The sequence below is a fragment of the Parasteatoda tepidariorum genome, chromosome 9 (genome assembly GCF_043381705.1).
Source record: "Parasteatoda tepidariorum isolate YZ-2023 chromosome 9, CAS_Ptep_4.0, whole genome shotgun sequence".
In the NCBI taxonomy this organism is placed as follows: Eukaryota; Metazoa; Arthropoda; class Arachnida; order Araneae; family Theridiidae; genus Parasteatoda; species Parasteatoda tepidariorum.
The window spans coordinates 23,564,662-23,576,924 of record NC_092212.1 but is presented as its reverse complement, the minus strand read 5'-3'; the positions used below and the strand labels follow the sequence as shown (position 1 = coordinate 23,576,924).

General features: G+C 30.8%; 3 protein-coding genes across 4 annotated transcripts in view; 1 reads left to right on the top strand and 2 right to left on the bottom strand.

The window, feature by feature from the left end:
- LOC107454782 (alpha-tocopherol transfer protein-like) overlaps window positions 1-2,783 on the top strand; it is a 22,246-nt gene extending 19,463 nt beyond the window's left edge. For both annotated transcript variants that reach the window (XM_043053084.2, XM_043053086.2), the window contains exon 7: window positions 2,567-2,783. In XM_043053084.2, the coding sequence (XP_042909018.1) occupies window positions 2,567-2,686 (120 nt within the window). In that variant the 3' untranslated portion in view covers window positions 2,687-2,783. The remainder of the gene's footprint in view (window positions 1-2,566) is intronic.
- Window positions 1-12,263, bottom strand: part of LOC107454778 (clavesin-2) — a 356,878-nt gene that overhangs the window by 153,328 nt on the left and 191,287 nt on the right. The gene's annotated exons all lie outside the window — the stretch shown is intronic.
- On the bottom strand, window positions 2,923-9,059 carry LOC139426533 (clavesin-2-like). Its single transcript, XM_071185768.1, has 3 exons — window positions 6,931-9,059; window positions 5,183-5,406; window positions 2,923-3,181 (listed from the first exon to the last, which is right to left on the bottom strand). Exons 1-3 carry the CDS (start codon window positions 7,025-7,027, stop codon window positions 3,008-3,010), a joined length of 495 nt encoding a protein of 164 aa, XP_071041869.1. The 5' UTR covers window positions 7,028-9,059; the 3' UTR covers window positions 2,923-3,007.

Below are 12,263 nucleotides of genomic sequence, written 5' to 3'. Positions count from 1 at the left end.
ATTATACAGGGTGATTCTAAAAAGATGGGCAAAATTTTAGGAAGTGATAGTACACACCCAAGCAAACAATTTTTATCAAAGAATGCATGGTCGAAAACAAAACGCAAAGGTGCTGGCGCATTTGGAAAGCTGTTTCATGCAAACGTGAAAGCTCCATTCTTGTTGCGAGTTACAGCGCTGCGAGTTATTATTTGCATGTTATGATAAGAAGAAGAGCTCGTATACAAATTTTCGTCACGATTCATACATAAAAGCTGCTGATTCGAGAGTGCATTGTCAATCGCGGTAGTAACTCATCTGAAGATGTTGCCCTTCTCTAATAAGGAAAAAGCCGATATGCATTTTGTCTATGCATTTGGTTCCAACAGAATGCAGCACCATCTCATTATGCACGAGAAGTGCGAAGCTATCTGGACGTAACCTTTCCGAACCAATGGATTGGGCGAGGTGGTCCTATATCTTGGCCACCGTGCTCCCCAGATCTTACATGTATCGATTTCCTTTTAAGGGGACAGCTGAATGCTCTTATGTATGAGACTCACATTGAATCTGCAGAAGAACTTGTCGCCAAGCTTTCGGTCGCTGCAGGGGAAGTTCGCGATATGACTGGTGTGTTTCAGAATGTTCGCCTATCTTTTCTTTGTCGTTGTACTGCGTGCATAGCCAATGGTGGCCATTGTTTTGGAGCACTTATTGTTATCACATGTCTTTAAATTTACTTTTATAATTTAATTTCATCGTTCTTTGTGTGTTTTTGCCTCATATAAGAATGTAACTCTTGACGCCCTATAACTGTTTTGTGTTTTGTTTTCGACCATGCATTCTATGATAAAAATTGTTTGCTTGGGTGTGTACCAAGCAAAGACTATCAACATTTGTAGAAGCTGGCGCATCTAATACAAGACTAGATGTATGATTATCTAAAGACCAAAATGGCAATCCATGTGTCATTAAATATGCATCATGGACTTCGAAAGATACTGAAATATGTTTTCAAAACAATGAGCTGGAGTAAGCTGGTGTACAGTGCGCCAAAAAAATAAAACTTTTGATTTCAATGACGGATTTTCACGTTCTAGGACTCAATCTCAATGGTTCGAGGGGGTTAGCTCAAATATTCTAATTAATTAGGGCCGGTATAGACTGGTTGGTGGGGCACTGGGTCCATGTCCAAGAGGTCGTGGGTTCGATCCCCGCCGGCCGAAGATGTATAGTAATGTGTAGTAAAAGGTGACTGATGCACGTTAAATCTGTCGAATCACGAAGACCTCCGAGTTCCCATAAAAAATCATACAGCGGGGGGTATTGTTCGAGGAGTTTCCTTGCCTTCTGGATTGGTTCAAAATTACAAGGCTACGGAGTTGAACATTAGCAGTCGTAAACCCAAAATTGGTTCAGCTGTTCAAAGACGGTTATAAAATGTAAAAAATAAATGCAAAATATTCCAATTAACTAGTGCAGACGATATTTTAATTACGAAATCATAAACAAAAACATACTTTCTATAAATCATCAAATACATCAAATAAGAAAAAAATTATTTACAAGCAAATTTTTTATTATAAAAATCATAAAACTCAACTGCTTTATAAGTCCGGAGAATTCCGAATGAAATGTTCTTCGTTTGAAAATTTTATTTTCAAATAATATATACATAGATTATCCCTTCATTTCATTTAGATAACATACCACACAGCAAAATTTTTTAATTGTATGATCTCAATATAAATTTGAATATCTAACTTAAAAACGGAATAGCTCAATTCTAGTTGAAATTATTCTTTCAAAACTAAAAAAGTCTTACGAAGAAAACGATAAAAATTTATTAATAATCATCAAAAATGATACAACTAAAGTAATTCGGATTATTCTTTATTGTTGTTTTCCGATTTATATAGATACATAAATATATACTATTCTATAAAGAAGAAGAATATTCTATAACTATTACAGTTCTGTACGTTCTGAAATCACATTTATTCATTGGAATGAAGAAAGCAATGTTGACTTCATTTTAATTTGTCATGAATAAAAGCCGAAAAAATTTATTTTATCGTAATACACACATCTGTAACAATATGCAATCCCGATATCGGAAGTTATCAGTTACAAGTTTGTTGATAATAGAAGTTAAAAATTATTGAGGAATTTTTCTTCAAATATTCGGCGTGTTCTGTTTCTGAAAGATTTACCAATGTTCTGGAGAGTTTTTTCAAGTTCTTCGGCCGTTTCCTTGCTTCTTATTTGCTGCCTAAAAAATGGCGTCTGGCTCTGCCAATGATTATGATGGAACTAATTGAAAACCTAGTAAATAAATGCCTGACATTTTCAGGCTCCAGCAAGAGGGTATACTCAAGCGTTGCGATCGCGAATTGAATTCATCTGACATAGCGAATATAAAATAATTAAATATTAAAAACGTGTAATAAACTATTTTTTGTTCAAACAGAGCTATAAGCTAGCCATTATCACTGATGTTGGCTTTAAAATATGTGAAAATAGAATAGCTAGAATTAAAACAATGGCTAACACTTAACTAATCAGAAAATTCCATTTTGTTTTTCAGTCATCCTGCAAGAACGATTTGTCGCAGATTGTTCTAATATTGACAGTGACCTTCCTCGTGCTGAAACTATCAGTATGGCAAATTTCATCGCTTTCTGTTGGGTGGTTTAGGAGTCTATAAAGGACACGCAGACAGACATTCAATTTTATATATATATATAGATAGTAGAAAAAAATTGGAGTTGTCAGAATTAAAATTTTTATACCATTTTAAATTATGTAATTGCCTAATTTGACTGCTTGAATCCTACGCAAACTGTTTGTGACTAATGAGATTAGATATAAGCTGAATAATAGTGATAATTATTAATAATTTCAGAGCTGCATTAGTTTCTTAATATAGTTAAATAAGGAAAGAGTAAAATTTACGCCATTCACCTGATAATTTATCAGGTGAACTTTACAAAATCATCGTAATTTAACCGAAAGTGTTTCACGAAAATTAGTGAAAGCCATTGCGAAGCAGTTCACTATACTTTTCGAAATATGGATACAGTTCCTTATTAGCCCATTCACCAGGGCTGTAGTTGATATTGTCACCATCATAATCAGATGGTAAAATCTCTTTTGGAATATATTTGTGAAGATGTTTCATATCGCTCCCATGAAAATGCACCTAGAAGAAAAGTAACTTAACAGATAAGAGGATCAAATAAAACACAAAATTATTAGAAATGCTTATAATGGAAGATTTAAACTCCAGCCATATTACAGCTTTTTAACCTGGAATTAGGGTATGGTTTAAAGAATATCTAATGAGCTAGTTCCCGGACACGGAGTTCAAGAAATCCCCTCCAAACTGTTCAAACGAAAACAAATTGAAAAGTTTAATCGGTTTTTATTTTAAGAGATATTCCTCTTTTCTTCCTTATAAATAAACGATTTAGTATAATTAAAAACTTTGCATAATTTAAAATGGAATTTGTTGACTAAAATTTCAAATCAAACTAAAATTTACATTCAAAGTTTAAAAATTTGATTGGGGCATTTAAAGTAGAACGATCAAGTTTTTGAATTCTTCTTTTTCTATTTTTTGCTTGATACATTTTATTTTGTATATTTTGCTTAATGTGTTCTATTTTCGTATTAAATTTTTTATTGCTCCTTACACTATTGTATTGACATATTTTGCTTTAACTACATGAATGCAATAATCGAAAGCACTCTTTTTGCGGATATAATCGTGTAAGCCGATGATGATATCATAACTTTTTCTTATTTGTTTTCTGGCTCTTAATTTTTTTAAATTTTTTTTTAAATATTAAATATTCTTTAAAAAATCTTTATTTATTGATAATTTTTCTTCTTTAAAATTTTTTCATGAATTCTTAGTATTTTTAACTTTTTTATGGGTACTTGCAGGTTATACGGGGCAAATAAAACTTATTATTATTTTTCTTAATTTTTTCGCGTGTTTATATATATATATCGCATCTAATACAAGACTAGATGTATGATTATCTAAAGACCAAAATGGCAATCCATGTGTCATTAAATATGCATCATGGACTTCGAAAGATACTGAAATATGTTNGCAATGATAGCTAAATAAAAATAATCCCACGTGTTCTAGTTTTATCCAATAACGTTGCATTGCATCTTACGAAGAAGGTATTTAGGAAATAATGCTTTGATGCGTACCAAAAAAATTATTTTATATATATATATATAATAAATAAATAAATACGAGAAAACACGAAGAAAGTTAAGAAAAACAATAAGTTTCATTTATTGCGCTTTTGTTTGTTATTTGTTTACTTATTATTTCACCCTCCCCCCTTTTTTTTCATATGTCTATAATTTTTCTTTGTGTATGTATATATATATACATATATCTTTATATATAAGAAGAGAGTGGAATGATAACACATAGCCAATCACAGTAGACTTCTGGTTAGTAACGCAAAAAGCAGCCAATCAAAATTGAGAATGCATGTGTGTGTAAAGGTAATAATTTTTAATAATGCTGTTTGCTGAAATGTTACAACTAAACTTACCAGCTAAATCTTGCTGCGATTTTTATTTTGTATTGAATGTGTGAAATATATTGAACAGAGTTTACTTGAAAATACTTATAACTTTTATAAAAAATGTATCACCGTGACTATCTAAGGAGATATTAACAGCGACATAGGGCTGAAATTTAGCAGTACAAAATTACCGGGAAAATAATCGCAGTACTATCAATACGCGACAGCGATACGCGCGGCGAAGAAACGTTGGAGAGTCAAGACGTTTAAATGAAAACCTATAATATGGAGAAGAATTTGATAAAAAATGTTGTATATATGGAGGTTTTGTAAATAATTTTTAATTTTATCATTGTTTTTTCTTACTTTCAATTGTTTTTTACTTAGTTTCAAAAAATCGTGCAGCCAGAAATATTAATTAACAGTTCATATTTGTTTGAGATACTTCGCAAATAATGCATAAAAGTGCAAGTCATTGGTACACAAAATGATGTGAAAAGAAAAATCAATGAAAAATGTATATAATTAGGTTTTGTGAATATTCAGAATATGCTACAAGAACATACAATATAGATAAAAAAGCAAAAAAATGCTTAAAGACAATAATGCTGAAAGTAAATTAAGCTTTAAGTAAATTAATAATTTACAACAGTTTTTTTTTTTTTAATTTTACTTACTCTGACAGCTTTACCTAATAACTGTAAATATCTTGGTGATAGTGCCCGTAGATGTTTGAATGAGACATTTTTGGTATCTATCACAAGTTGCACACCACTCACTTGAGTAGCTGGATCTTCGATACAACTCAGAATCATACATGAAGCTGCTGAAAGTGCATATAGCAATGGAACTTGATCTGGATCCCACTTAGCTACAAGTAACAGAAACGAAATCTTTCATGTTTCCTTAATATGGAGTCAGTTGTCAGAAAAACTCCAAAATTGTTTTAGTAATTAAAATTGCAATTAGTTTATTAGAGTTGAAGTTAACCACAATAACTATTTAATGTAGTGTTTGTAGCCACAAGTAGTGGCTACTTTTTAAGGGTGTAACAATTTTATTTCTGTTAGGAGACATACAGGAGGATTTATTTCTAAATTAAGTGCCTCAGGAACATTCTCTTTGCCGCTGTGTGTGAACTCGCGTAACCAATCAGATTCAATAACCAATAAGGAAAAAAACTCTGTTGCAGGAGATTCGAGAACAGATCTTTCACGCAACTAACCTTAAATCTGCAATATGCTAGATGATACTCCATGCAGTTGATCTTTATTTTGATGGGATGAACTACTAAATACTGGTTTTGCTTAATTTAATAACATAAAATCACCAATAATTTCAACAAATATGAATAAATAAATAAAAATATCGGAATTATTTTTGCTTTTTTATTTGTGTCGATGTTTGTCGTAAAGTATTGTGCATGATTGTGTAGTGTTGTTGTGTAGTGTTGTTGTTGTTGTTGTGTAGTGATTGTGTAGTGTTCTTGTATAGTGTTGATTAATTATACTTATTTTTTATACCCCAAACGAGGAACGGGTAGGTAGTAATTTTATATAATCATTAGTTTATGGTTGCCTCTAAAGTCGTTTATGTTTACTGGTAAGTTAGATTTGGAAGCATAAATTTGGAATTTAGAATGGATAAATGGAATAATCTGGATTAATATGATTTTTTTAAGGAAAAGAAGAAAATTCTAGTAGTTTGCTTGAATAATAAATGAAACAATTTTAATTCCAAAAAGTGATAAATTTACATACCTGAAAAAATGTGTGAAGTATTAATTTAACAAATTTTTTGTATCATCAAATACTGCACGATAAATCACCATATTTTAAAATTTTTGACTTCAAAATACAAGCATCGTTTTTCTTCCATTGATATAAGAAGGGGAAACACGGCAATTGAAAATAACAGAAATTGAATTGTTGTACGATTCGTACAAGAGTCACGTTTCATTACTAAGACAGAAAATAGCGTCGTATGTGCGCTCTATTATATTTAAACTCTCTTATTTTTATGAAACAATTATGAGCCATTGACTATTAGGTCATTAGGCTTCCAGCTCTCCAGTTCTTCTTAACAATACAGTCAAAGTCAGTTTAGTTCATAGCACGCGTCCAAATGGGCAGCAGTCATGGCTTGTCCGGAGTTACGTAAACGACAATCTGATGAAGAGGTCAGCTTGAGGCGAAATAAATGAATGGTCTGATCGGACTACCGATGTTGAGGCATTCAGTTGTAAGAGGCGTTGGTATTGCTCCGTAAAATCTTTCGAAACTGTCGCTGCTAAAAGAAAGATTGCTTACAAAGAGTTATGAAGAGATGTGTTCACATTGCTTTGGTCCTGTACCTAGAGATAAAAAAGGAAAGCGAATTACTAGTGGGATCTTACCAAGCGAACAAATAAATATAATGGATCCAGTTTTGTCTCGATACTGATATGCGCCACCACCAAGGTGACTTTCATGTGCCTTTTTCACATTCTCCATGTCTAGTTCCTGTGAATAAATTTCTGGGTAATCTCCTAAAAAAACGTAAAAACGGTGCAAAAGTTCCCAAGCTCTCTTTACGTCAAATTTTCTAGCTCTTAAAAATTGTAGTAAGTAAGCATCATCAGTCCAAACCTTTATGTTCTGAAAAATAAAGTTTAGTTTCTGTAGTATTCTGTAGTATGTTTCGCAATTACGCAACTTGTGCAGAATGTCTAAAATTCATGAAAATTGTAAAACAATATCGAGATCTGAACATGGGATTTAAAATTAAAGTACAGGGTTAAAATATTTTTCAAAGATGCATTCAATGATATTCAATTCAGTCCCACAACGGATTGTAGCGGATTTAAGTTCAAATTCTAAATCCCCTATTTTTTTTTTTTTTTCTATGTTCAGATTTGACGCAGATGTAATTTACTTACGTCGTACTAGAGCTGCACAATGGGCTATTGACGACGGACTGGGAAACATTCCTGGGGGTGATCCGCAGAAATGCCATCACAATTTTGATCCTCTGTCGAGAGGACGGCACCCCAGCTTCTGTAGCCCGACGACCTTCGCTCGAAGTCGAGCACTTTACAATAGAACAGTTTAACGAGGACCAATAGCGCACACCCTAGGTCCCTTCGTAGACTGATACAAGTGAACACCCACCCGCTCACTGACCGCAGCCAGTGATGCTTGACGGTGTTCTACTGGAAACCGTGTTTTAACTATCAGTTCACTGCGGGACAAGTTCAAATTGGGATTTTCTAGGATAAATAGTACGCAAATGTATCACACAGATTGTAATTGCAAAATTGAGATGCGTAAAAGTTGTTTACACAGAAATATCTCAAAAAATACAAGTCAGGGACTAAGAAGAATTTAAAAACTGAATTCTTGTTTTGCAAAAAACTATTAAGAGAAAAATGGACCCCAAACTCCACATTAAACGCCCACCTTCCTGGAAGTCAACCTGGCCTCAAAGGGGTATAGAGTCGGGTTTGGTCTCATTTGACAAACTTTTCAAAACATAAAAAATGTCTATATATTTTTTGATGTGACATATAATTCCCGAGAAATCTTTATTTTCACCAATTTATATGCCACATTCATTCAATTTGCAATTACAGCGTCACCTGGGATAAAATTTAAAAAATAGCAACCTGTATGTCAATTTAGCGTACTTTTTTCTAAAAAATCCAAATCTGCAATAAAAATATGTGTTTCCACATAAGAGTTTGAAGTTAACCAACACCTCTGTGATGAGGTTTTCGAATAGAGTTTAATCTGTGTCATTGAATACCATTTTTGAAAGGAAAAAAAAAAGTGATTTTCTTTTAAATTTTTGATCCGATACGTATTTTGCGATATATTTATCAGTTTCTATAAATTTTTGACACCCTGTACATTATTTCGGAATCCTTGTCAAAAATGTAACACAAAAAGTAAACACATTTGAGGTTTTGTATATATGGTGTTTTGATAAATTTGTTAAAAATCACTCTTTCCTAATCATCGAGAGAGTTCGGTGGCCAATATAAATTTTTAAATTCACCCTGGTCAGAGTGTACACCCTTTTCCATCATGTTTTTTAAACAATCAACTACAACCTTGGTTCGAACCTCTTCCGTTTTCTCGCAGCTCCATATTAGTATTGCTTTTTATGCCTTGTTTTATGCAAATTCTGATGAAGTCAAAGTCAGTAGAATTGATAGTTTCTAAGTTATAAAAGTTTTTTCTGTGTAAATGGAAAAAGGTAAGAATTATTGTACTTTTAAATAAAAGTGGTTCGAGAGGTAAATTAGGGGTTGAAAAAACCATTCTACATCCACGGAAGTGCTTGGTTTGAGCGCTGCTGGCAGACAACATTTCTTGCATATCTCGTTAAAGGTTTATAAATTGTTTTAAGCTAATTTTAATGAAATCAAAGTCAATAGAGCTAATAGTTTCTGTATTTTGAGGATTTTGTGTAAATAGGGATGGGTATAAGATTAAAAAATATATAATTTTTAAGCATAAAAATATTAGCTTAATCTAATTGGACACAGTTTTCTTCTATCCAGTTCAAAAAATACATAAGAAATAATACGTCAGTTTTCCAGATAGATATATCTAACGTGTATTTAGTTATACTTTAAGAATTGTGCTGTTTTTAAAATTTTCCCTAATAATATCTCAACAATCAACTGAGTCGATTAGGCTAGTTTTCATTTGATTAATTGTAAAAAAGTATAACGAACGCAAAATCTCAATTATTTGAACAGCAAATTTGAAGTTTCTTCCTCCTTTAAACCACTCAGTAAATTCAAGATGACGAATAAATCCCACATAGGAACTTAAGACATTCATATTGGACTTAAACCAAAATCCTTTAAATCGATTTTAAGTTTCTTTAAATTATTATTTTAAGTAGGTTTGCTTATATTGCATACTTGTAAATTTTAAATTGCCTTCTTCATTATGAGTATTTTTTTTTTCAAAATCGCTAATCTTTCATATAAAGCTTTTTTTACTGTTATAAACTAGACGAATAGTGCAGGACATTCCATCGACAGTCCTTAATATACAGTTTTAGAATCCTTGAAAATGAAATAAGGAGCTACAGGAAGTTTAGTTGCATTTTAGTTGAATGAAGTTTTAATATTAATATTCATTCAAAAAAGGAACTAAACCTCCATCAAAATCTTTTGAATTATCAATGAAGCAGTCAGGATAAAGTATTTCAAAAACTGCTCGATTGCATGGTGAAATTAATAATCATTGATAATCAGCAATCAAACAGATTTTGTTGCTTTCTGTTTAGCCGAGTTCTAAGTAAACTGAACTTCATTGGTCAGAGTTTAATAGCGTTTTTGTTCTTTTCCTTGCTTAATTATTATTTAAAAATTCCCCATGTGGAATAATTTCGACCTAATATTTGAAAAAGATTCTAAAAACATTTAAAAAAATTTAAAAAAAAAAGAGGGATAAAAAGTTTTTACTGGCTATGATTCTCCTAAGTTCTAAAAGAGCTTGATTGCGAGTTTCTTCAGTTTCTTGCAGTTCATCTTCGGCTAATTTTACCATCCAGTCAGTCAGATATCCCATTTGGTACGGTAGAAATCCCTTCTGCCTCATTTGAAAATCGTAATCACTTTCCATTTTTCACACTGTTTGTCTTAAATAGTCTTAAAAAAAGAAAGAAAAAAAAATCTGAAATATCTGAATTTTTCGAAATTATTTGACCGATAAACTACTTGACTACAAGTCCGATTGAATTATTTGACGAATTTCATTCAATGCTTGTATTTTTAAACTTTACAGTTTTTCGGACTGTTATTTAAAAAATAATTCAAATATAATAAATAATTATTAATTTTTTTTTCATGGAATTATCTTTGGTTAAACGAATTTTATATTCATGCTCAAAAGCTTTACAATAACCTTCAAAATTCTTGACATATGGGAAATACGTAAAAAGTTGACCCCCCTTAGTACTCCGAAGGTTAACAATGAAGTAAACTTATTATTAACCTCTGGAGTACAACGGTGAAGTCAATTTGAACCCATCCCGATATTTTTATTCCCTTTTTTTGCTTTTAAAAAATTATTAATTAAAAGGTTTTCCAGGAATTTTCCAATAATGTCTAGGAATTCACCTATAATGTCAAGCAATTCTCCTATAATATCAAAGAATTCTATAATGTCAATATGTTCTATGTCGATATGCTCCTATAATGTCAAGGAATTCTTCTGTAATGTTTCAAGATTAAGTTTAGTTAACTTTCTTTTCCTGTGTATTTTCAAAAAACTATTTAACCAAATTGATGCACATATTGTGTAAATTTAAAATTTAACAGCTAATTTTGAATTTTCAGTTTCTTATAAATTTCATTCGTATCATTAAGCTGTAGTTGAGGCTATCATATTGCTTTGATTTTGGACCAAATTTGCATCACTGTCTGTAAATAATATTTTAATTCCCCATTAATTTATTTGATTTTAGTTTTCATTAAAATATATATAATATTGCGAAACTTATGCACTGTGTAATAAAAGTCGCTTATTAAGCAAATGACTGCATTAAAAAAAAATTTCAAAATATTGATAAAAAATGCATTTTATATATTTTTTCAACAAAACAATCAAGTTTTTCAAAATAAAAATATTTAACAAAAAATATTATTTTAAAAGAATTAAAATTTTAAAGAATTTAAAAAAAAACTATCAAGTTTTATAAAAAAATTTAAAAATCTTATTATATAGTTTTAAACATATTTCATTTATAATATAGTTTTAAACATTTCTTTATAAAAATTAATTATTATTAAAAAATTATTAATTATTTTATGCTGCCCTAAATATCTGGTTTAGAGCAGTTTAATCTATTTAAAAATTAACTCGATTATGATACATATTTAAATATTCTATTTTTTCTAATACACATTTTCAATGTTTATCAAATTATAATATCTTAGTTTCGACTTTTAATTGTAGCATCTGTCTTGCTCGTCAATCATATATAATTGTTTTTTTTCATTTTTATTTTTTTATGTTTCTTTCGACAAGGTTCAAAGTCATGGTCACAACTGTCGCTTTCTACCTAGTTAAAATTCCTTAAATATTAGCGTAAATATTTTAATATTAGCGAAATGATAATAATCTTACGATTTCGAACAGGAATTATTTTAACGTTGCGAAGTCTTACTGTTTTTAAAGAATATGGTTTGATTTTTTTTATTTGTTTGTTTAAATTATTTACATAGACGGTACTCAAACAGACTGAACTGCATACAGCAGTTCAGGTTAAAATTAGACCTGTGCGGAGTTGTGTAGGTTATTAAAATATTCAACTTTGATTCCAATATTTACTCCGGATTTCCATAAGAGCTCGTTTCTGACTTTCGATCAAAATTTATGCAAAATTCAAGAAAAGTATTAATTTTATAGTTAAATAATTTATCTTTTCAAACTGTACAGGGGTTGGACAAAATAATGGGAGCATATTTCTTAAGAAATGCTGCGAAAATTATTTTAAAACTTTAGAAGTAAGTAAGATGTAAGTTAATTCCGTAATATATACAATATATATATATATACAGTCAATTCGCTATAACTCGAAGTACGATAACTCGAATATTACTATAACTCGATTTTTTAAGGGGTCCCGACCCTTTTATCCTCAATTTCATGTTAATTATTCTCGATTACTCGAACTTTACTCCCTTTAACTCGATTTTTTTTGGATCTTTTAAAGCAAGAAAAAAAA